We start from the raw sequence: 27,052 nt of genomic DNA on the forward strand, positions 1-27,052 counted from the left end.
TCCTGTTAGCTATTTTAGGTCATGAAGAGGCCATGCAAACATGAATGTTTATTTATGTGACCAAACCGGTTTACATAGAATTAAGTTGTTTGTCACATTGGAAAATTTGTCTGGTCCTTTGTTCTTACTTTAATCAAAACCATCACAGCATAGAGTCAGAGCTGCACTCAAGCCATAACCTTGTACTCACCTTTAACAAATATCTTAAGCCTCATGAGAGCAATTGGTTATTTCTTTGTCTTGTTGTTTTTATGCGCAGATAAGAGATGAAGCTGCTCCTTGTGACTGTGGATTTAGTCTTAAGAGCTTCGCAACTACATTGCTGTGACCCCATGACCTTCAGCCTAACGTAGGATCAACATTTGAAACCTTTTGCAGAATCCCAAATCCAAATGATGTAATTATGAACCACTGCAGAATTTCAAACTTTTACCAACCATCACAGAAGTCATTAATGAAGTCTCATTTGGGACCATTGATAGTGATCAATTAACTCACACTGTTGATTTAAAGCTGGGGTATGATTTTCCATGGAGACATTTTCTTACCCTACTTTTACTTAACTGTAAAAAAAATCTGAAATGAATGAGAACCACCAGTTGTGTTCACACCATTTCCTGCAGGCAGAGTGGGCTCACAAATATTTGACTGTATCACAATCTCTAGAGAGGATGAATAGAGGCAGAAAGCAGCTCTCTGACTCAACCAGGGGAGACGTTCTCTTATAGACTCGCATCAATATTTTCACAGGGGGCAGAGGAGTCGGCTGTGCCACTGATCTCGCTTCAGGCGCTTGGCTCCTCACTTAGTTGTGTGTTTTGCATAATTTTGCAAACGTCTTCTTCAAGTTTAGCAAAGTACCTACCAAGTGCACGAATAATTGATGGTAGATCCAGTGAGAAAGTGCCCTTTGCAGACTAACAGCACATTATTACCGGACTAAATGTGACAACAACGTTCTGCTAATAGCCTTCATTTCAAATTACAGGCAAGTTTGATATGAATCCCAAACGTTAGGATGAAAAAACTCACAAGAGATCATAAAAAATGACAGCGTCATCACCTTCTGTTTTTTTTATTTCTGCCCCTGGAACATAGGTCTCATTTTCACTATAAAAAAGAAAAAAAAACAGAGAAATGTGTTTACTAAAAACATCCCCGCATACATACATATGAGGTAACTGTGAGAATACGAGACAATACCCTTCGACAAATGTCCTATTCTTTCCCCTGAGCACTGAACTCGGCCAAGGTCTTCAATCTTTAATTAGCTCACTCGGAGTTATCCGCTGACCTGATGGAGGTTTTATTCCCTGTACAACACCCCCCCACACACACACACCTTCCACACACACACACACGCATACACATACACATACACATAGATGCCAATCCACACTCACTGTCTCTCCTGCTCTCAACGGTTTCCAATATTATCATGACCCCAATGTCAGACACAGCACACTCCTCCAGTCTCTGCACATATTCACACACAATAATCAATACATATTCATGGCCCCTTGGTCTGATTCAGGACACCTTGAGTTTGGATATTTGTTCGAGCAATTCTGGCGTGACTCCACTTCATGACACATCTTGGTTGTTATGTAGAATAATAATAGTTGTGAACACAGATCCTACAAGAACTAAAAAAAAAACTAACAGATCAATATTTCTGATGTTGAGACCATCTGTGAATCCTCTGACACACTTACTGTATATTGTCAGGGATAAAGCTATTTGTCATGTAAATGCTAGTGTAGATGTATTCTCATGTACTTAAATTATGATGACATCATAATCAATTATTTCCTGTTGCAAGTGCACTTTATTTTTTTCTGTCATTGTCCTCATTTTCTTTTTCCACGTCTCCCTTAACTTGGAAAGATTAACATGTGTGAACTTATGAACTGGTTTGTCATACATCTGAGCATCTGTTGCAAGTAAAATTAGGTCGCATTACTTTATTGTCAGTGTACAACAAAATACCAACGAAGCAAGCCTGTAGATGTCAAAAATCAGCGTTACTTGTCTTTTATCTTGAAATCTGATTTTTGGACAGGGCCCAAAAATTCATTGTGTGGTTAAACAACATTTATTTTGTGTTTTCTTTGACACCAGCTAAACTCACTGATTAACTGACTAAAAGGAGCATTAAGGAGTTTTCCTTAAGGTGTGAGTTGTCTCTGGCCTAATGTTAAAAACACACATTGGAATGAAAATGAACACGTAGTTTGAAACATAGCATAGTATCAGGCATTATAAGACATGGTTGTAACAATAATTTATTGGAGCTGTTAGCTCTAAAAACTGCACCAAAAAGGATGCATTTTCTAAGTCTTATCTATTGTTCCACTGGAGGATAACACAATTAAAAACAAATGGCTTCTTTCTGCAGTTAAATTAAAATGTAGGAGCACATTCCTGTGTGATTTATTAAGGTACAGTAAAGAAAACACCACCATGCATATCATTTGGTTAGGTTTCATTTACTATCCCTATAAGTGCCCAGCCACAGCACGATTTCCCGAGCTTTGATGTTGTGTAATTATAGCTCCAAAGTAAAAAAGTTAAACAGCTTGAAGATGTGGCTTTTCCAGCTGTGGATGCAAAATCATACAATCAAGGCTTTTAGAGTTTGTCTTTAGTTGGAAAATAAACTTAGAGACACTTCCTCTTTACTTTCTCTTAATAACATTATATATGGTAATTTCTGTAGCCTTGAGGGAATATAAAAGAATGTTTTCAAGATAATTATAAATAATGCTCGATGGTTATGTATGTAGACTCCAGACTACCCACTTCAGAAAATTAATTGGATAAAAAGTTGCTTATCCAACAACTAGCAGTGAGTCTTCATTATCGTTATGTCAAATATTAAAACCCTAAGATTCAGAGTTCCCCAGGGCAGCTAAGACCTCAACAATAATTCTATGAATGCAAGTGGACGGTATACGTTCTACAATACTTTATTAAAAAAAGCTGCATGGCATGATAAAAAGTGTAGGCAAATGTTTTGGAAGTCTCCAAACTGACTGACTGCAGTGCAGGTTATAATTAGAGGCTCCTTCCTGCTAAAAGAAGGGACATCAGTCAAACTATAAAATGATTGATATTTAACTTTAAATAACTGTGAATGTTTGCTTCAAACTGACACAAGATAGCGTCAGCGACCACTTTATGTGTCCATCTTTCTAATGAGTCAATCGATCTGTTGTGTTTCCAACAAGGCAGATATGACCATACACACCGTGATGAACTGAAATGTATGTAGCTGCACGAATAGCTTAACTTAGCCTACAGCAGTGCATATCTTTAGGAAAAAAAGCCTGTATGGGATGATTCACATGGCCTTTAACTTAAGTAAATGTGTTAAAGCAGACTTTACATATACAGCTGTGTTAAAATAGAACAGGCTTTGACTTTTGACTTGGATGACATTGAATGTCTTGGTTTGTTGTTTTTATTTTTTTGTTTAGCCCTCATGAATAGCAGTATCAACCGCTGTTTGCCAATTTGGATTTCACATAAGTAAATAAATCAAATAAACAGTACTTATCTTTTCAAAATGAATGCATATCTAGGTAGTGTGAGTGTCGAGATATTGCGACTTACAGTAATTTGTGTTTACATGTATGTCAATTTATCATTAATTTTGCGAACAGATTTTATATTGTCACACTGGGAGACATTAGCACCCACCATTGCAAACCCACCAGTAGCTACCAGCTGATTTATAACACATGTCACAGCTAATTCCACCGACTTCCTGCCTGCACTGCTCCATCTGCAATGCTGATCGATCTGCCTTTGTATCTCCATAAGCCAGCCTGCCGTGCACTAATAGAGGAGGTATAAAGTTACTTTGTGACCTTAATAAAACCTTCACTTTCTACTTTAGCATGCTGTCTCCTCCTGAATCAAGCGGCTCAGCGGCTTGTCCATTAAAAGCAAATACCCCAGCTTGATCTGGACACTGTAAATCTGTACTACATCCTGATCCACTCCTATCACTTTGCTGTGCATGACTCTGTGACAAAAGTCATCCCATTAAAAAAAAACTATGAAAAAAACACCAGGCTACTCCTGTCTCAGGAGACTGACAAAGAGGGCGACCATACAAGTGGCAAGAGGAGGAAACCGTTTAGTGTGTATAAAAAAAAAACAAACAGTGACATGGTTGAGAGGTTGCTACAATGAAGGTTTCAGTTTGAGCATTTTTCAATTGCTGTTTGCAGGGACTTTCTGCAAAAAAAAAAAAAAAACCTTTCCTGAGAAAGACCAAAAAATAAAAGTCTGCCTTCTGAAAAGGTCCAAAGCCAGACTCAAAGGTCATTTCTTTTCAGCAACAGAAATTTCTCAGCACAACACACTGTGGGAACAACCAAACAGACTTAAAAAAGAAAGATAACTGAGTTGTTGCACGGTCTTAAGATGTTGTGTTTAGGAAAATTGGGCAATTAGCAAGTCCCACCGTTGGGCCCTGCAACAAAGCAATAAACGTGAAACTTATTTCTCTGGCACGTCTCTCATTCCCAAAGCACAACATAGTGTTTAGGTTATATTCATTGTTGACTTTGTTCTTTTTTTTTTCCAAGGGCTTTGTTCTCGCTGATTCACAATGCAAAGCGAGTTCTGCAGCTCCATTTGACAATGAAAGTTTGATGAAGCACTTTCTCTTCTTGTAGCAATTATTAACTACAATCCCCAAGCAGAAACTTACAATCAGAGCAGGTGCACATCAGTGCTGTTAATAAAAGTCAGGAGTGTGGATCCCGTGAGTGTGAGCCAGATGGACAGTCGTGACATGAACTCTCCCGATATCAAATCAAAGACCATTCAAACAGTCCCCCATTTATGGGAAATATTCAGTCAATCAGCATGTTTTTACTTCTCTACTAAACTGTTAAAATTCATTCCTTTTAAACAGCTTAGATAGATAGATAGATAGATAGATAGATAGATAGATAGATAGATAGATAGATAGATAGATAGATAGATAGATAGATAGATAGATAGATAGATAGATAGATAGATAGATAGATAGATAGATAGATAGATAGATAGATAGATAGATAGATAGATAGATAGATAGATAGATAGATAGATAGATAGATAGATAGATAGATAGATAGATAGATAGATAGATAGATAGATAGATAGATAGATAGATAGATAGATAGATAGATAGATAGATAGATAGATAGATAGATAGATAGATAGATAGATAGATCTGTACACAGTAATCCCCAAACAAGATTTAAAACAGTTAATAGTGCATTTTGAGCTCACAATGAATGAAAAACACTTCACTGCTTTGCTCATCTCCCTGTACACCTCCAGTCACCAGTTTGTCAAGCTCCTCAAGGTCCCAGACAACACCACCCTCAGTGGACTCATGTCTGGTGGGGATGAGTCTGCCTACAGGTGGGAGGCTGACCGTCTCGTGACCTGGTGCAGCGAAAATAACCTAGAGATTAACACTCTGAAGACAGTGAAGATCGTTGTGAACTTTAGGAAAAACGCAGCATCCCAATCACCATCGCCGACTCCACAGTGTCGACTGTAGAGCTTTTTTGCTTCGCCCAGGACCTCAAGTGGGAGCTGAACATTACCTCATGAAAAACGGACCGCAGAGGATTTACTTCCTGCCGCAGCTGAAGAAATTCAACCTGCCAAAGAACATGATGGTGCACTTCTACACTGCCATCACCAAGTCCATCCTCTACTCCTCCATCACAGCGTATCATGCGCTCTGCAGAGAACGTGATAGGCTGTAATCTACCATCTCTCCTCGACTTGTACACACCCAGGACCCCGAGGCGTGCAGGCAAGATCGCAGACGACCCCTCTCATCCTGCACATGGACTGTTTGAGACTCTCTCCTCTGGCAAGAGGCTGAAGTCCATCAGCACCAAAACCTCTCGCCACAAGAACAGTTTCTTCCCCTCATCTGTCAGCCTCATGAACAATGTCCCTGTCCTCCCTTCCACATAACACAGACTCTCATCAGCCCCACAGTAAGAAAACATCACAGTAATGTGAAGGCTGAAACTGTTTCTTGGACTTTAAATGTATTTTCTTTCATGCTGCCTTTGTACAGTTTTTGTGTTATATTTTTCTTTATACTTGACTTTTTAAATTCTATTTTATATGTTGGCAATTGCTTCTCAAATTTTATTTTATTGAAGTACCTGTTCTTTTAGCCTTATTTTTTCTTTCACGCCAATACACCAAGACAAATTCCTCATATATGTAAATGCAGTTTTTGTTAATATGACCCTCCATGTAATGCTTCAAAGCCTGTTTGAGTCTTCGCCCTGGTTCAGCTAAAGACTGACAGAAGGAGTAAGACAGTAAGAGGCTTGAGGGCGGTTAACTTTTAATGTTAATTGGAGGTGCAAAAGGTCAGTTCACAGCTCTGACTCTCAGCGGGGTAAGTGGTGCAGCTGTCACAAAATGTGATATATAACACTTTGTACTGTTGTTTCTTCAGTATCATTATAGACGGTGAAGTCGGTACCAGCCAAGTAAAACCACCTGACAAATGTTGCGATTAGCGAGGGATTTTTTAGAGCATCAACAGAATTTTCCCAATTGGATTGTTGTGATGTCACGGGAACAAAAGGAGAAACACCCAGGATGTTTTTAAAACTCAATAGTCTTCTATTTGTTGGCACCAAACAGCTTAAATTCCCACTGAGAGACACAGAAAGCATGGCACATTTGTTAAATGGTCCAAGTAGGCTCTTTCTGGCAGCCTGTTCCCAATTTCGTTCTACATATTAATTTTATCTGGGTTTCCAGTTTGTTGTGCATTCACACTGGGAAAATGACAAATGTAAGGTACTGCACAAGCCAGCACGCAGACTGAATTTGCTTGGTTTTGGAAAGCAGAGCTGACGGACACTATTGTCTAAAAATTCAATGCACAACTGTAACGGGGGAGCTAAAATTAAAAGCAATTATAGATGATGGATGACAAAAGAATAACAAACGATTTTAGTTGGAATGAGAACATTTTTGTTCATGTCGTGAAGGGAAACAGCGTTCCATAATGTGTTGACTGATCACGTTTTTTCATTTCTTCACTTTGATGTGCTGAGGATTAGATATTAGTTAATTGTATGTTGAAGGCTTTGTGGGTACAAGTACAAGCATTGGTAGAATGGAACATTTTTTTTTCTGAGATCTTTTTTTTTTTCAATTCGAAGACTGGAACTATTATGGAGAATTCAGTACATTTAAGTCGAATCAATTGTCAGAGTTGTCTTAAGTGTATTAGCTCCATGTGTGTTATGTGTGTGCTGTTTTCTAATGAAGCTGTTCCTAAAGTTAAGGCTACTGAGGCCCTGTTTGAAACCTTTAAACATGATGTGGCCCTGCCTTCATCTCATAATACAAATCAGCACTTGTGACTAAGAACTCTTATTTTCAATTATACAAAATAAGTGTATTTTAGAGGTGGCAAATTGTGAATAAGCTATCTTCCAAAGCAAAGACTGAAAATATGCTTTTTTTAAACCAACCCTTACAGCCCACCAATGGTACCTTCAGTACCCTCCAGGGGGGGAATGACCCCCGCTTTTGGAATCATTAGCATTGTGTTCATTTTTGAATCAACATGTGTACCTTGGTGCCTGTGGACATGTTTGCTCTATAACTAAATGTTTACCCAGTTTTGCGGTGTTGTCTGTTAGCTTGTGATTGTACATTGTGTGTGTGTGTGTGTGTGTGTGTGTGTGTGTGTGTGTGTGTGTGTGTGTGTGTGTGTGTGTGTGCATCAGGTTGAGCTCCAGCGACATGAGAAGTGCTAGATGCTGATACGCAAGCTTGTCCGCATCAATCAGGATCACTGCCATCATCCCTCCGTAGCTCAGCTCTCCTCTCCTCTCCCTTTCAGTAACAAGCTGACAAAAGACAATCGGACATCAGGTGGACCTACAGTACTTTACATACTGACAACTCCTGACAGCTGGATTCAGCCTATGGCGAACAAGAATATGAAGGGTCTCTTATATGATCTATTTTAGCCTAGGGCAAAGCATTGTGGGTCTGCAATCCACAAATAGTTCCACCACTCTTGGCTGGGCACAAAGCGCCCTGCAGTAAACCAAAAAACAGAAAAATAATGGCTCCATTATTGACTATGTTTCTGCAGCACATGATTATCTTTTTATAGCCAGCAGTGTTTATGTACACACAAACACAACCATCCACACTCACACTTCTTGCACTCTCACACGCATGCGCGCGCGCACACACACACACACACGGACACCCACACACACACAGCCGAATAAATTATAAATTACATGCAATAAAAAACACATTATATGCAGATTAAGAAGCACTGATAAGAAATCAAATGTAATGTTTGTAAAATCAATCAATTAAATTAAGATACATTTCAGCATTTTCTCATAATTTACAGTTGTAATAATAACATATAAGGCCTGCGGGGTAGAGTTTCCATTATGGATTTATTGTTGGTGACTCGAGCACAACTCAAATCTTTTCATGACTAAGCAGTATGAGTCATCTTTCATATTGATTTATTTGTACATATTCTAAAAAAGGCATGATCAAATGTCACATGACTGTTATTTTCAAAATACTGTGGCTGTTAACATGGAATTGAATGCTTTTTGTCCCCCAACATTGTGAGAAGGCTGCAGAAATGTTATTCGACGAATGGACCCACATTGTAAACATTGCCCAAGCACAGGTGCAGTTTGTCGACAGTCAAGGCAGGTAACTGCTTGGGGTCCCAGACCAATAGGGGCGCTGACAAAATTTAAACTAATGCAGCAAGCCACAAGTGCTAATATTTCTATGATGAAGAAGAAGAAGAAACCCCCAAATTAGAGATCCCCATTTGACATTGCACTGATCAATGCTGGTTCAAGGGCCCCAAAATGGATTTTTGCCTTGGGCCCCAACGGACTCTAGAATCGCCTTTGTGCCCCAGATTTATTCAAAATAACTAAAAGAACGTTTATTCTTGGTTTTAATTGAGACCAGTTGAGTGATAGTTATTTAATATCCCTCAAGTGAAATGTAGCACATGCAATTGTATGTGTGAAGTCTTGTCTTGTAACCAAGGAGCAAAAAGTAAATCAATCGACAAAAATTACACTGATTTTTTAAATGTACTGTAGATGTCATCAGGCCAGGACATGATTAGGCTGAACTTTTTTTTTCTGAAGTTACAAAAAAAATTAAACTTTTGAAGTGATACATCCACATTTCAAGATAATCTTAAATGCTCTGCAATTTTACTGAGTGAAAAGATGAAGGGGAAAAAAAGATTCACACCGCCTGACGACCACCGCCCATCATCACTGGACTGTGTCGCCCCCACAGCCACCACCCTTGTCATTCATTCACGTCAACATGTCCGATGTGTCCTTGGGCAAGACACTTAACCCCAAATTGCTCCCCCTGCTGCGTCTGGGGTGTATGAATGGATAGTTACTGGATGGGCCTATATCCAGCCCATCAGTGTGAATGGGTAGGTGTGATCTGCGGTGTAAGAAGTGCTTTGAGTAGTCGGAAGACTAGAAAAGCGCTATACAAGCTCAAGTCCAAGTCCATTTACGTCTGCTCTGACCTCCCCCTTCAGCGGTAAGGAAGTGTGGCCAACAGGAATGTGAGGAATACAAAGGAGAAATCCTTCCTGCATATTATCCCATTTGCTCTTTTGTTAAGCGCCTCGAGACAACACTTATAGTGAATTGGCGCGATACAAATAATGTTTGATTCATTAATTAATTCCTCATTGGAGGAAATGCAAAACTTGTCAACAATAATCGCAGGAGTTAATAAAGGAGTTAAAGTGCGTCTTTGGGAAATAGTTGTATGACAATGACTATGAATTTTGTCAACTTGGTGTTGACATTTGTTACCCTGCAAACGAGGCCTTGCGTGTGTGTTTGCACTTCAGTTGCATTAAACCACTGTGGGTTAACAGACTGATTCTGTGTTCAACCAGACCCCCATTCAACACACATTATGTGCATGCTACACTGAAATTGCATTATACAGAATCTATTATTGAAGTATTTCTGCAGTTCAAAATTGATTAATAGGGGTTCTGCTCATATGACCGTCAAAAACAGAATTTATTGACATAATATTGAACATCCTGGATGTAATCTAATTAAGGAGGTTGAATTCTGATCTGGAAAATTGCAATTTTACTTTGGGATTTTAACTCCATGCTGATGTCTTACTTTTCCCAAATCCATCAAACTTTAGTTTATAATAAAAGCTTCACAAACAGCTTCAGTTAAACATCATTTTTCATTTAACAATTTCAGCATCCCAGCAGCAAACTGCAGGCATCAGGGTGAACTTTAATGGTCTTTCAATGGGAGAAAAAGGAACCTGATGGCAAAAAAGGCGGGCCTTCTGGTTTAGGATGTCAAGGAAGACCATTAACTGAGGTTCAGTATGACTGTGACCTTGACTGTAAAGCATAAAAAATTCATGACCACCTTCGTGGAAGATGAGTTGCATTAGTAGCTGTTGCGTGCATGCATTGTGTTTGGGCAACATTTCCTCCATGTGTGCTTACATGTGTGTGCAATCAATGCCCTGTGCTTGTGAAAACGCACCGACAGCTTCTTGTTAGTCAGAGAGGGAGACGGGCGTGTCGGAGCTCACGGCGTCGCTGCCATTTCAGAGTGAAGTGCACTACAGTGAAAACATACATCAGCAGCCTAGTATAGCTCCCAGGGAACACAAGAAATGCAGACCTGCTTAATATTGCAGACACAGCTTGTCTTCAGTTATCCTCGCTTTTCCTCTTTCTGTGGTCCTTCCATTTCTTCTCTTCTCAGCAATCCTTTATGTAAATATATATATTTTACGTTGCATCTTCTCCCTGTCACTTTTATATTTATCTTTCTTTTCCTCTCTTCGTGCATGCTGAAATGTTTCTTGTGTCACAGTCTGCTAGCTGGGGATAGATTCCCTGAGGTAGGCCTTGAAAATGACAGCGTCTTTGTGGCCATGCAGCTTAAAAACGTAAAAAATCAATAGTACTTTTCTGGGCTCTCTTTTTGTATTTATCCAGAATTCTCCCTCTTGCAAGAGTGGGCCATGCAAACTTCATCAGACTTTTGGAGGGAAAAGTAGAGTTCATTTGCATACATTTGCATCCTATTAACACATCAAACCTGCTCACTTGAAAGGGATGCCTTGATTAGGAACACCACCAAATTACTGTATGTCTGCCTCCTCGCTCCTCTCTTCTTCTTACTATCTTCTTGGCTTCCTCCCCTTTGCTTCACCGCTGAGTATTGTTACAGTAAACTACACAACCTGTATGTGTTCATGCAGCCTCACAGAGAATAATGATGAAATATCCCTCAACCTTTGATGTGCCAAACACTTCGTAAAACCCTGTCTTTGTTCAACCTTTTATTTTTGCTTCATCCGCAATAAGGTCATGACTCTTTTTTTCTGTCCTCAAGCCATTAATGGCACCTTCTGCAGAGCTTTTAAACATCCATAGAATGTGTCCACTGTCTCCATGTTCACCTACAAATTGTTCCTACACATGATCACATGTACTGACACATACTATGTTTCAAGTCTCCTAAAGATGAGCTGCCTGTGTGGGTGTTTGAATTTAAATGTGCTCCCACATCACGCCGCTCGCTGATTTACATCGCTGATTTATGTAAAGAAATACATGCTGGCTGTCGCTCACTTCAAAAGCACAGCAGGAAGTAAAATAAATCCTACTAGCCATTAATATGAGAGCATGGACATATTCTTTTTCTTTTGATGACTAAAGAATTAGGATTTATACTCTCCCAATTGGCGTGAGGACAGTCCTCAATTAATATCATTTCATTTCAAACCATCATTTAAGCCTCAAAAATCATTGGGGTTTCCATCATTTACCATGACATCGAGATACAGATGAAAACAACAAAGACAGGTCAGGATGATTCTCAGTAGAAGCAATTACACACAAGTGGTTTGAGATCATTGCCTTAATCTGCCCAAGAGAGACAAAAGTTGCAGTCTTGAAAGGGTGTAATAAATTATTCCTTGTTTTTTCTTTAGCTAAAAGCGGATTTTCCAAGTTCAGAGTAAACCCCCAGGACTTCAAGCAATAGACAGTGAGTAGAGCGAGTGTGGGAGGGCCCGATTCAATCTGCAGATTTTGGGATAAGCATACTGAAGTATTATTATGACCACTTAAAGAATATTCTGTATTTCAATGTGACATTGTTATTTTCTCTTAGCAGCAGAAATCCCACATACTAACTGTACCCGTAATGTTTATGTGTACCAGCTATTATGTAAACTCTGGCAGTGGCTATGGAAAATTTGTTTTTTTTTAATTTAATGGACTTGTAAAACATCAGAAACATCTCGTCTCTGGTTCTAAATTGGAATTCAGACTCAACATTTCATTAAGCTTCTTTATGTGACGACCCCTCTAAACCTGTAGGTGTTCCAGTGCTACTTCTTTGTTGCTCTGTTAAAGGTTTTGATCAAGGCGGGGGTCATTATAAAGGTATAAGTAACTTCTGTGCCCACTAATTGACACTATTGAACACAGTATTCATTCATTTAATTTGTATCCATTATTGGTAATGCATACTGGGATTTTTACATAATTTGGTTAATGTTTGAAATGAAAAACTTATTGTGTCTAACCATAAGGTGGCGCTATGGCTAGTAAAGGAAATTAGCATGTACACGTGTTCAGAGTTTGACTCTTACTGTTTATGATAAATGTGGTAAAGAACTGACATTATGTATGAAAGTTAAAAAAAAAAAAAAAAACACTGACAGCTTGGTCACACCTTTTAGGGGAAAAATCACAGTCTTTACATGGAAGCATCATCCAAGGCTAAAGGCTTTTCTGATCATTATGGTGGAAAAATAAGTGAACACATTCAACTACTAAGAGGAGTACATGCAAGTGTAAAACCCTCAATTTGCTGTTGCCACTTGCTGATTCTATGAAAACGAATACAAACCGGCAAGAAGACATGTTAAGGCATGGACTGTAAACATACATGTAAGATTTGGGGGAAAGTAAAGTATAACACAAGTTCTTTCTGGGTGTATAGGGTCTTCTTCTCTCATGAAATGTAACTTCTAAGCCATAAATATTTAATGTCTGGCCTTAAACAAAAGAACAGGTTAAAATTACTTAAGTGCACAAACGTCATTACTCGACACACACTCATGATTGTTGTGTTTGAATCCACCTTTTTGTTTAATTCAAAAGAGAGGGGATTTTTTTAAATTCCTTTTTTTTGGAGTGGTACCAAAGATATCTGATCTGCCAAGTTTTCATGGAATCTCTACTGTGAAACCCTGAAGATGTAAATAGCAGCAAATAAGGGCAGGGATTGAGATACTTTTTACTTAATTCTATCAGACAGTTTCAGGATATTCACTATCAAACCGTCTTAAAAAAAAAGAAGAAAAGAAAAAACCCTGCAGTTGGCTTAGTCAGGGTCTGACTGCCACAGGCTGTGAGGGTTATTCTCAGGAAAACGTCACTGTGATTAATGATGGTAATTAGTCAAAGTGCTTTATTCATAACTGTGTTGTAAATGACAATTATTTAAAGCTCTGAAGGAATTACCATCTGCAGTGAACAGCTCAGTTCTTTATTTACTGTCACAATTTTTTAAAGTCATACCATGTGCTGTTAAGTGTAAATCACCACACAGATTCCCACAGTAAAGAGCACTGAAAATATCTACTCTTGGAGGACTGCTCCTGAATTTCTCCTGACCTGGCTGTTCAGATATGCACCTCACAGGGGAAGACTCTCCCTGTCAGTCGGGTGGGTTATGGTGCCCCAAGATGTGACATAAAAAAACAGAGCCAAGTATAGTATACAACCCTTATATGAGAATATACAATCCTTATATCAATACTATGTGTAGATGAGCAGAATCACAAAAAAAGCAACATACATAGTGTGCTGGTGAACAGAAAACATAATGCTGCTGCATTATATATCATGTGCACAGAGATTGTAGTATTGTCATGTCCTGTTGTGTTCTCACATCAGCTCACTCAGACTTGTTGCAGAAAATATTAAGATGCTTTTAGGAGAACCTCTGGGTGAAGTGAAAAATGTGGCTGATCCTGCAGGATAAGTGAGAAAGCCCCATCAGAGTTGAAATGATCATGGTAGCATTGACTTACTGTCTGACTTTGTGTGTGTCTAACCGACTGAGCGTATAAACACTTTTATGTTTGTCCCAATAGTTCGCGTTCTCACACTAACACAGCATGTTTGCAAAAGGGCCTTGATTGGATACACCGCTGTTTACCAAGCTAAGTGAGCTAATGCAATTGCACAATTAAACTTGTTAAAGCTTGCTAATTAAAACCAACAAAGACGTCAATACGAATCGATGCCGTGGAGGAGTTGGAGAGTCTGGGACATGGCATTGAGAAGATAGCTTGGGTAAAAGTCCCATTTATGAGGAACTTGCACAAAAATCAGATGTCAATAGTAGTTTTTCTTTGCATGTTGTGCGCACATATGAGTATGCAGGACTACACATACATATTTATACTCTGATAAGTACCATATTTGTCCAATTCTGCGGTTAAAGGGTCCACAGGATCATGCCTATCACAGATGAGGCATTGGATAAGACATCATGACTTTTTTCACCCTTTTTTTCTGTAACTAGCAAGCGAGACAAAATGCGACTATTATTGTTTCTGTAAACCAATGCTTTTAGTCAACTGAGATTAGGTCTTTCTAAAAGACTTAAATAGCTCGTTCCTAACTTTATCTCAGTTCAGTAGGTGTTTGTGTTCCTATTTTTGTCTACTGCATGAGTGAACATCCTGTGCTTTCGCTTGATTCATCTTCCCTGCCACCCAAAATGGAATTGATGGGCAAAGAGGCTGAGTCAGCTCATAATCATAAATAATATACAGATTACAGTGCATTAGTTTTTCTATAAGTAGTGGTTTGACCAGTGAACAACAACAGCATGCTATTATATGAGCATTGTTGGAAGGAGCCTGAGAACAAAGAATTTCATTACCATCGACTGCAGCACTGTAATTGATGTGACAAATAGATTTGACAACAAATAAACGTTTTGAACCACTGGGATTAACTTAATGTGCTGGAAAAAAACCCCAAAGAATAAGCTAAAAGAAACTGACGGCTCTGGAGAGACGCATATTCAAGTGTTCATTCTACTTAAGTTTAGACTTGATAGAGTATCGATCATTTGTTAATGTAAACCTGTATGCAGATTAGCAAAGCTTTACAGCAAGGCCATAGTTAATCTGTTTTCTAAACTGTTCAAGCTAAAAATAACAAAAGAGAAAAGACACACAGGAATATATGGATGATTAAAAAAACTCAAAGATGGTGGCTGTTTCTCCTCTCTCCATTGCACGTTTTAACACCCTGACTGAGCTGCCAAGAGATCATTAAGTCTTCATTGTGTGCTAATTAAATAAGCACACAGTGACAAAATCATGTTTGGCCACCATCGCTCACTCTCAACCTGTGTTCACCATATCACAAAATAGCAAACACCCTCATCGCCTGTCTCCTGATTTATATTTGTCGTCCTCCTTGGCTTCCTCCCAGCATCTATTTTCCATTTCCAGGCACGCTGAGTGCTCCTCTTGGCGTCTTGGAGGATTCACTCGTCGAAAGTGGCGCGTTCTAGCCTCAATATGCGGTCTCTTATCTGTTTAATTTTCTCCCACCTCGAAAGCATGCCACGGCATCAGCCTTGTTTATTACTGTCAGAGAGACACCAGTCGAACTCCCACTGGTGTGCCATTATTATCGCGCAGATGGCAATGAGGGTTGAGAGCGAGAGATAGACAGAGAAGCAGAGACGTTGTGAGAGAGAAAACAGGGAGGAGGCAGTGAAAGGAGCGAAAAACACAAGAAGAAAGTGAGGGAATAAGTGGTATTTTCTGTTTTAACAGCACCCAGACTGTTTTGTGAATGTAGGCAGGAGAAGATCATGTGTTTTTTTTCCTGATATAAAACACACCTTTGCACTGCAGAAGAACACACAAACACAAATGTGCACTGACTGATTGTGATGCTTCACAAGCCGTTATCCCTGAGGCTTTTTTCACTGTCAAAGTCAATCCCTGCTGTCAGAAACAATATTGCACAGAAAGCAATGACCCCTCCATACATTCCCTGACTCTTGCTATGCCCGTTGTCTGGTTGGGTCTCTTGGGATGACACACACTCACATGCATGTTTTTGTGTGTGAGTGCTAGTATGTTCTTTCAAATGCCTACAAGGGGAACTTCAGGACCATGGAGAGCGACATTCATGCTTTATTGTTTGACCACCAATTGTTGATCCAATACCTTGACGTCACGACTTGGACCAAACATCTGATAAAAAAGTCAATATTATGTATCTACATGTTTTCTGTTTAGAACACTGAATCTGTGATTTACTTTACTGTTGTCTTTTCCTTAAGGTTGTTTGAATTTAAATGAATTTAATTAAGTGAGTTGCAGTTCCGAACTTTATATTTATTAGGATCCATGACGTAACTATTTGCAAGTTAACTTGTAAATTTCTCCGCTTGCGAGATGAATAAAGGATTATCTTATTTTATCTAATACAAACAATTTTCTTTTTTTTATTTAAATGTGACTATTATACAAATTAAGCAACGGTTTTTTTCTGGACAAACTGTACATCTACAATCTTCACTGATCCTGTCCTGTACATAGTGTTCTCTAATGAATAACCCTACCATTCATCCTTTAAACAGTAAATTCACTCTGAAACTGAAGCTGGTTTAGATATAACCAAAGGCTCTTTTGTTCTAAATGCTATTAATCTCTTCGTTTGACTCTTTGTATAGGACAGGTATTTCAAGTCTTTATTCCTGCTGATGCACAGATCTTTGAAATGTCACATTCCCTCTCAGGGTCACCCATGTAATGCTGATTATATCATGTCATTAATTGACTTAAGCTGCCATATGGAGGACTTGTTGATTTTGAGTGTGGTATTACACTCTAGTGTAATTCACACAAGCAGTGGGATTGTTGATAAATGTATGATGCAAAAGAAAAGTGCACACTCGTGGCACTGCTGGTGATTTTTCTAATCCTCTCTGTGTACTTAGAGTCAGATTCTTCAGTTCATCATGATGCACATCTTGTATAATTGCCTTTTCATTTTCTGCTATTTGTTAAACAGATTTAATATGAAATAGTGAATTGGGAACACACAAACACTATATATATATATATATATATATATATACACACACATATACACACACACACACACACACATATAATGTCGACTGCTAAACTCAGTCTTTCACTCCTTGCTTCAGGTGCCTGTTCTGTTTTCAGTTGCATTTTAATCTCCTTGTTTACTGCCAGCTTAGATCGGTGTTATTGCTGCTGTGTTTTCAATTTCATGCATGCCTCTTGTTAATTGGCTTGCCCCTGTGTGTGTGTGTGTGTAGGTGTGTGTGTGTGTGTGTGTTTTCAAATGGCAAAGGTAATGTTATGTATTCCACCGAGCAGCCAATCTTTGCACCTTTGAGGCCCAAGTCAATCTGGCTGTGCTGGTCTGTAGCTGAACACTTTGGAGGAGCCCAGGGTCACCCAGGGAAACGAAAGGCAGGAGTCCAGAGAGACGGGAGGGTGGACTGTGAGGATTGAGAGCGAGGCAGGAAGAATTTACACTCCAGAAAGAGGTGGCTTGCCTTCTCTCCTATTCTTTTAAAACATTCAAGTCCGCTGCAATCCTTGATTTGAAGTGATGGTTTTTGTATACTTACAGAAAATTCAGTTCTACTTTAATTATTATTAATCTAATCATCTTGGCTAGATAGGAATATAACAGTTTCAACTTTTCATTCTTATGTTTACTGGCTAACAATGAATATTATATAATACAGCATAAGTGTTGCTTCCCATTGTATTACTTAATATGCAGTCCAGCCCTGAAACAAAAGTACCATTCACTACATACTCACATGCATTCAACCACATACACAAAAAGATGAATACAATAACGTTTACCAAGGTAACACAAAAACTACTTTCAGTGGAGTGTTACAGTATGTGGACTTTTAGATACTATTGCAAATTAGTTTTGCTCATTACTATAAATGTTATTGCAGATGGTATTTCAGTAAGTCTGGTCTTCATCATTGCTTCAATGAAGTTGGTTGAAGGTCATTGGAATTGGGAGAAGTCACAACTTATGTCACATGGTTCAGGTTGTCTGTTCTCATTGTACAAAGTCACCATTTTTTTAAATTATATATATATATATTTGTTTTATTGCCAGTCAGTTTAAAGACCAAGAGATAATTATGCCTGAAATGTCATACGTGTCCCGATCTATCTTGCAGGGGGGTAAGCTTTGATTCAACAGCATGATGATCCAAAAGAAAAGGAAATGTGAGATGAAGATCGAAGGACAAAAACATGCAGTGTGCATGCATGACAACATTAAGGATATGAGCTATTTTTTTCTATAAAACCCCCATTAAAAAGGCTCTCTTATGAAGTAAAATAAGTGAGTGAAAGAACAAATGCATTTTCTTACATGGCTGTTTACGTATGTTCAGCGCTTAATGCAGATCAATTCAAGATGTGTGTGCAGAGGAAAGGTGGAGATTTTAACTCCTGTTGAAGCCTCTGAAGTTGTACATTAGTTAAAAGTTGTTTAGGATTTTGTGCGGGCTGGATCTGCCGGAAGATTTGACTAGCTTTCCTAAAAGAACGCTCTTTGACTTTGACTTGACTCAGGTGGTGTAGAGGTCAGCTCAATAACCTGCAACACAGTCAGGTCCAACATCCCAGCTTCTATCACACAAACGGTGCCAGAGTTGCACGTGTGTTTGTGTGTGTGATCCTGGTCTCGCTGGCTGCAGCTTTGCAGTGCTCCCCTCCAAACCTCCGTTACCTCCACCTTCCAGGTGAGATAGCCTTTCCATCGCTCTGCAGCAGCCCTTGTGGACACAGGGCAAAGGGACAAGCTTGGCTCGCACCTTGATACTAACTCGAGGGAGACCCATTCTGCCAGTCGAAAATAAATAACAAACAGGATAGAAATCAAATCCATCTGAGCTTTTGTAGCCCCAAAGACAGCCAACAGTTAGAGGATCCTTCAAAAAACCTCTAACTTTAAATTAAAGAGCGAATGAGATTGGAAGGAGCACAGGGCAGAAGGGACCAGTAATTGCACTTGATTTTCTGTTGTTTTTGAGAAAATCCTGCTTGGCTGAGAAAGTACTTTATCAAATTCTGCATCACATACTTTTTTATAACTGACTGCCTTGGCCTCTTGCCATGTTCTGAAAATATTATCTTAGCACACTGACTAATTTACTGGTTAGCTGAGCACTAATGATTGAACGCCGTACCATGCTGCCCAAAGCAGTGAGCACTGGTGTGTGCGCGCATGTGTATTTTTGTATCTGTGAGTGTGTGAGAGAGAGCAGGCCTCATGACTCATGTTGAATCCCTCCCTTCTCTGTATGCGTCCCCCCTGGGGTTGACAAACAAACGTGTCGCACACCGACACAGTGAACAGCGCTCTGGGGGACAGTCTGCACACGTTTTTACAACCGGTCTGGAATGGCACTTGATTCTTGAGTTATGACTCTTTGGAGAAAATCGTTGTAAAAAGGATCAAGTTTCATCTGGCAAATAAAAATGATTAATTCCGGGACAAAAAGGGCCACAATTGGACTTAATTTATCTCCATTAAATGCCCTGATTGATCACGTGTTTATAACCTGATTTGTCTCAATTTGTTGTAAACACAAATTGAATCAGATTATTCATTGATCCTGAGCCTGGGGTGAAATTTGCCATTCTTTTCCTGATTAGGATAAATTAGACAGTGTGTCAAATGAAGCGTAAGGTTTCATCTCTTTTTCCTTTAATGGTAAATCCTCATTGTTCTTATCATTCTGGTCTATAGTTACTTAAGAGAGAAAGCCAAGACGAATATAAAATAATTTTTATTTTTTTATTTTTTTTTACCTTTTCTTGAATCCAAAGTATGAAATATTACCCCATCAACAAGTTAAATATTATTTTAAACAAAGTATTAATCATACTTCATAGTGTTATAGGATGACCATACCAGCTGTTTCTCCAAATAAGAGTGTCTGTCACACTGTTTGATGGTTCATAACCGCCCCTTTTAAAGATCACTGCTAGACCATTAGGCAGTAAAAGATTTTTCCTCTCTTCTGCACCTGAACACAAACATTAACATGCACAGACAGAATGTTCAAGGCCATCCCAGAGCACATCGCAAAGCTCCGCTCTTAAACAGCTACGCTTGCAGTCCCAGATTGTGTTGTCTTGGCAACGGAGGGCCAACATGAGAGGAGGGAAACCGTCCTCCTCCATCCTCTGACTCCTTGTCCGCCTACACCTTTGTCTATCTCTCCGGCTTTCTCACTCAGTCTTCTCATCCTGATTCCAGTTGTGTCTTTCAACCTTTGTTGCTATTAAATAGAAGGCTAAAAACAAACTTGTCTGTGCTGTTGTGGTTGATATTAGACTGGTGCATAATATATTCAAAACCAACTAAAGCAGGCTCTTAGCCCATACAATACACTCACAAGCCACTAGTTGGTCTACATTCTTAAAGAAAAGTGCAGGTCATCAGCATAACGGGTCAGATAAACCTTGTTAGTACGCAAGAGAAACCTCATTGTTGCAATGACTGCCTGGTGGCCTAAACTAGACAACCCTCAGGGAGCAATATCTGGAACTACTTGACTCCAAATTACGCTCCCTGCTTGTAGCTTCAGAAACTCATAACTGCACTTACATGTCATTCTGTCAGGTCAACAAGCCTCAGTGTGCCTAACTTGTGTGACTGGAACTACAACTGTGCCAACTTGCGTACAGACACCAACAGACATCTGCTTCTATGTTAGACTTTTCTGGGCTTTAAGCTGATATCTGACACAAAAAGGATTCTGAAGCGTGCAAGTACATGTTATGAAAATTTGACTCTAACTTTTAAAGTCATGTTGTCGATGTAAATGCACGAAATGGGAACACGAGTATACACTAAGATGTCGTCGGCATGTATGTGAACATGCATCGTTGAATCTTATGCTGAACTCTGACATTTACAATCCAGTAAGTCTCACTTACTTTGCTGAGCTGAAGGAAACTCACCCCTCATCATTATCCACATACTCACAAACAGACACACAAACGTGTACACACAAACGGATATAAGCGTGAAAGGCAAGCAGGCACTTTGAAAAACAGGTCGGGTGGAAGTCCTGGGGTTAGATTTTAGAAGAAGTTGTTCTGGGACTTAATTAGCAAAAGGCCCCAGATTGGAACAGGCTAAGTGCCCATGAGCTCTACTCTCAAATCTGGAACAACTAAGCACACACTAAAGATGACAAAACCCATTCTTACATGCACCCCAACCCACACACACGCGTACACATACATTAGGTTATGCTTTAATACACAACACAAAGCTGCAGAGGCTGAGCTGTAAATTGTTTAAACAAATTAAATCAAGGATAATTCTAAAAAGCAAGTGTTCCTATAGATGTGCACCAACAGCAAATAGACAATGAAAGGAGCTCTTCACTATAAATCTTTTGACTATCAAATACTCAACGGTTTACTTGAAATGTAGGGCTGGCAACAAAACCTCCAAAGAAACATCTCTACATTGCTGTATAATCCTCTTCTATATCATCTATATAAACACTGTTTTTTGGTATGTTTCAAACAAACCTCCATGAATCCATTTGCAACAAAATCTCCCAAACCAACATCTCATTGTTGATATATAATCCACTTCTATAGAATCTGTATTATCGTGGCTGTTTGTATTCTCTGAAAAAACTACTACATATACATTGCTAAATATGCAAACTCTGGCACAGCTTCAGGATAGTCTGGCAGCTGCCATATATAAAAAAAAGGTTAATGTATTAAAGTGGAAAAACCACGGCTGTTAAAAGGTAAAGATTATTTCCAGAGAAGAGCATTAGGCTGGGATTGGAGACTTCGAATATTATTCCTTTGTGAGCTTGAAATCAATACCAACTGTTGTGAAAATTATATGAATAATACCACGAGCAGGATAACCAGAAAACATTTCATATTTGGTCGAACATTTTTTTTAAACTGAGGGGTTTTTTCTGTGATAACCTGAGGATTACTTCAGACACAAAATGTCACAACAATGTGCATCACCTTAACTTCGCTGAGAAAAAACAGCTGATAAAGTGTTGCACTTTACCCGAAATGAAAATAATCCCAGCTGTAGATTTGATATAGTACAAGACAAGCAGACAAGAAGTCCAAAAAATAGCTGTTTTTATCAGTGAGAATGTTCTCAAAACACAATTATATTCAAACTCAATGAGCAAGATACGTAAGCAGAGGAAGAACATCAAAATGAGAGAGAACTAGAAAAAAAAACATATGAAAGAGCAGAAAATCCCATCACAACATCACATCAACCGAAGGGTCGGTCACTTACTTGCAGTGCTTGTGAGGTCCACTGAGCGTCTCGATGACAAAGCATTCACCTCCATTCAGACAGTAAGCCAGGTCCTTCTCATGACATGGCTTGAAATGCTCTGAATGCAGTGGAGGAACTGTTGGAGATGCTGCAGGAAAAAAAACAAAAAAAACATCTTTAAAGTCAAACCTGAAATATAAATATCTTCATAGTGAATGCATTTTCCTTCTAACAAATAGCCAACTGTCTTCCAGCAGCTTTCTACTCTTCAAACTTAATTACTCTCTCTTTAGTCTAAAATTCCATAAATAAATCATTGCATCTTCCATAAATTGCAGCAGAAACAAACAGTGCAGTGAGTCAGCTTTCCAGTAGAGGCTACTTATTCTCCATCCAGGGATCCATAACAAGTGTCTGTCTCATAACATACTGCACATTGTGGATAATAGCAGCACACTATTGTTTGTTTAGGCCCCGCCATGTCACCAGCAAAAGATGGATGGAGGACGGGTAATAATCTGTCCTGCTGTGATTAATACTCTGTGGACACACGCATGCTGCTGGAGAGCTTGACTTGTCTCAGCGATTTATCACAACATGCATGGCTGAGTGTGGACAGTACAACACAACTGAGGGGAATCTGCTCAGTGTGAGTTAATGGGGGATCTTAAGTGAGAAATTAATAAGTGGAGCAACGGCTTAAGAGGAAATATGGAAAGTGACCTGATCCTTCAAACTGTACGATGCAATGAATGATGTTGGTGTTATTTTTGCACTTGGTGTGGGTAATCTATAAAAGCAGGAAAAGATGAATGAAGATGCAGAAATGTTGACGAGTCTGTAATGCAGTTGGTAAGGAGGAGGAATCAGATCTGCGCCACAGTTGATGTTCTTATTAACACAATAAAAGACCTGCTGACTGCTTCCTTTGTGCTTACGAATGAAAAACGAGTCTGCTTCTGGCTCTCATTAGGCCATCCTTAGCCATGGTTTTCGAATTCGCTGGGTGAACGGTGATGATCCAGAACTTTCTGCCTCAGTGATTGAAAATCAGTTGTACTTACAGGATGTTATTACCACTACTATACTGATTACCGCATTAGATTTTCCTTTAATGGTGTGTGGAAGACGCATTCAAATGAACTGGAGCTTGCTCAATCAAGAGATAATTAGGGATTATTAATAAGCCGTGTTTTGGGGGAGGAAATGGACGGGAGAGGAGAGGTTAGTTATTTCAGTAAACCCTCAGATCCCTTAATCAGCACTTTGAGAGGTGAGTGTGGGGCTGCTGGGTGAAATTATAAGATGCCGGATGGTGATGAGGCTCAAGGGATCCTAAACAACCCTTGGTAATTGGCTGCTGAGGGACTAGTTTCCCTGTGAGAGGGGAGAAGGCTGGATTGAGTCAGCAGTGAGATGTGGTTTTCTTAGGTGAAGCAGTCAACATGCTGAAGATGAGGGACATAGAGTCGGAGTTTTCATCCACCAAATAGTGTACACTTCAGACAAAAAAAAGTATACTATTTGAAACCACAACTGCTGTATTATACCAACAAGGAACACCATCATCAACACATCAAGATCAGTATGCTCTGTGTTTACAACCCAGGTTGTGAAATATAGTCAAATCTGTTTCAAGGTAAAACCTCAGTGCTAGTTTAAAAGGACTTTCTGTTTTGAAGAACAGATGTTAAGCATGAAATGGTTTGTTAAGTAAGGTAGAGGAAGGAGACTCTGTGGGTTTAAAACCTGATAGGTCAACCCAATTTCTTAAATTAGAATTGGCTTTATGCCTGGTTATGTTCAAACCAACTGCTGGGAACTGTACAAACGAATGCTTGTATCTTTTTTTGGGCATTTCAGTGGAGAACATTATTGTTTGTTTTTGAACTTTGTTACTTAACAACATTGTATTTTTTTGAGTCATACCATAACCAACGTTAAACCTGTATGTAATCAGTTACATACAATATGATTGATGGAGACGTGTCAGACACCACTACAGAAATCTTTACCCTGGTTAGGCACACAAATTCAAAGCAATATGGACATCCTTTTTAGTTTTGTTCCAAAGCTGCTACATTTGGAAAAACTTTATATTTTTGGCAACATCAGTTCAATTGTTGACCTGAACCTTGAAGCATTTTAAAGTAAGTGACATAATAGAAGTTACATGGTTTTCTGCTCTCATGTAATGTAACTGCCCTTGAGTAAACATGATCTTGAACTTTTTTCCATTTCGCTTGATAATGAGGCTCCAACTCTGAAAGCACAACCATTGCATCAAATGCTAGACATTATAAACTTATTTCATCGACATTGAATCCTTGTTTAGTAGCCTATTTTCCCCTTTTGTGGTGCTACATGTGCAGTGTTGCTGATGGGTGACACTGTTCAAGCCTCGTGTGTCTGCCTGTGCTCATTCCAGACTTTCTCCACTAAACCCGAGAACACTATCGCCGGGTGATTTTCACCTGAGCAAATATATTTATATGATGTTAATTATGTTGCGTTTGTCTGAGTGTCATGGGTCCCTGGGTAGCTTCAGCACTGCTTTTGACGTCTTTGAAGGCATGAGTGTTTACCTTCTCCAAAACATTTTCTTCTTTTCTTACAGGCACGTGTTCGGGCGATTTTCATTTTCTCTCTCCTTCAGCTGTTCATGTAACAAGGAGACTGTGCTTTCAACAGGGAAGTAGCACATGTCCCAGGAATGGGTGGACCAAAGACCAACTTTCTAGTTTCATTATTTTTATTTTTAGGTTTTTTACTTTTTATTTGGGATATCGGTTAAAAATCAAGCGACGTTAGTGATGGTGTGACTAATTTTAGTGTTAGTCTGCTAGTTTGGTTAGATCTCTTGAGAACAATGTTAAAATGATGGTTTGTTAATTTGCATGACATGAAAGCTGTCTTAATTTTAAGCAAATCTGCCAAAGACAAACTGACAAGTTAACTGAAAAACAGGGGCCATTAACTACATTTATATGAGGGCCGGCTGTTTTCTTGACAGACTCTGTGGGGGCCGGACTTTAAAATATGCACGTAAGCCTGACATCTGTCAAGCCCTATGCAATGTCACCTAAAGCAAGTATTTTAAGGCTTTAGGTTTTAAATTTTACTTTTATTGTTTGATCACCCAGGATCATTTATAATCTGTAGGCTGGATTGAAAGCTTTGGAGGGCTGGATGTGGACCCTGGGCTGCCTGTTGATGATCACTACTTTAGTGCATGATGTGTTTTGTTAATACAGTTTTCAATAGGTGAATTAAGCTTGCATATAGCGAAACAATATGATTCATGTATTTTTAACCATTAACATGATTTTTCCCTAACATAAATCAAGCTGGAGATACCATAAACAAGTTAACAAAGCATTTCAGAACTACTTTGTTACATTTTATATGCCAAAAATGCACAGCATAAACATCAGACCGAAGACTGTAAACTTTCTCAAGTTTTCATTTGAAGTTTGTTCCCACTTAAACACAAAAAGAGAGCGAAAACTCAGAATAGAGTGGGAGAGAATTCACATTATTACAATGCCAATTTGTATGTTCTGACATGAATTCTTTGGCTCCCTTCACATTCTGCATACAGACACACTTCAAAACAAAGGCCAGAATTTCAAAGCACTGCTGCTTCTTTCTCAGCTCTTGCACTGCCACGCTACTAGAATATTTTCAAACATAAAGGATCTCCCTGCATACACGATTTCATGCTTGAACTGGGCTGTGCTGTTTTGTTAGCCCTGGCAATAAGTGACAGAAGTGCCATTTGTCGTCCTCTCCCCCTTTGTTTTCTTGTTGACAGAGTTGTCACAATGCTCTGTAGGTTGTTTAGCTTAACACTCGTCACCTGTCAGCTCGGAAGCAGCACAAACTCAAAGAATGGTGTCATTTTTAAGAGGGTATGCCAGAGTTGACAGAAAATAAATCATTTTAGTCGGCTGAAAATATCACTGCTGGTTTGAAAACATTGCCCACTGAAGGCAGACGTCAATCACTGCAGAAAAAAAACAGTCTAATTTACTCCACCCTGCTGTGAAGAGAGAAAGTCGGAGAGGCAGCACGTGGATCAATAAACCATTGGGTGCTGGATAACACAACCCTCAACTTCAATCTCTCTTTTCTTTGGGTTGTCTCCATCTCTCTGTTTTTAGAAAGACAACTAGGCAAATTTGAGGAATCCGTTGATTTTCGCTATTGCATTACGGCACCATTTTGGCAGCAAAGGAGAAAGGGCAGTGGCAATGATCTTTAAATAATTTAATCACAAGACCAGTCAGATCCATTTCTGAACTGTCGAGAAGACTCGCAAAGAACTGAATATGCAAAGGAGATCAACATCAAGATGAAACCAATCACTGCTGGGGTTAAGTGATGCAATATTCATGATTTAATTATTGTTCTTCCGTTTTGTAAATCCTCGCCAGTGAGGGAATATACAGGCTAAATTTGGGAGTTCATGAATTCCAATTCGAAGACCTAATATTGTTACCCAGTCTCCTTCAAAATAGGCTTTCATACCACTCATTTACATAA

General features: G+C 39.1%; 1 protein-coding gene across 1 annotated transcript in view; it reads right to left on the reverse strand.

The window, feature by feature from the left end:
* Positions 1 to 27,052, reverse strand: part of nrg3a (neuregulin 3a) — a 333,642-nt gene that overhangs the window by 103,434 nt on the left and 203,156 nt on the right. Inside the window, exon 2 of the mRNA XM_079362694.1 lies at positions 22,526 to 22,655. Coding sequence (XP_079218820.1) covers positions 22,526 to 22,655 — 130 coding nt within the window. The remainder of the gene's footprint in view (positions 1 to 22,525; positions 22,656 to 27,052) is intronic.

This window comes from Symphodus melops (genome assembly GCF_947650265.1).
Source record: "Symphodus melops genome assembly, chromosome: 15".
NCBI lineage: Eukaryota > Metazoa > Chordata > Actinopteri > Labriformes > Labridae > Symphodus > Symphodus melops.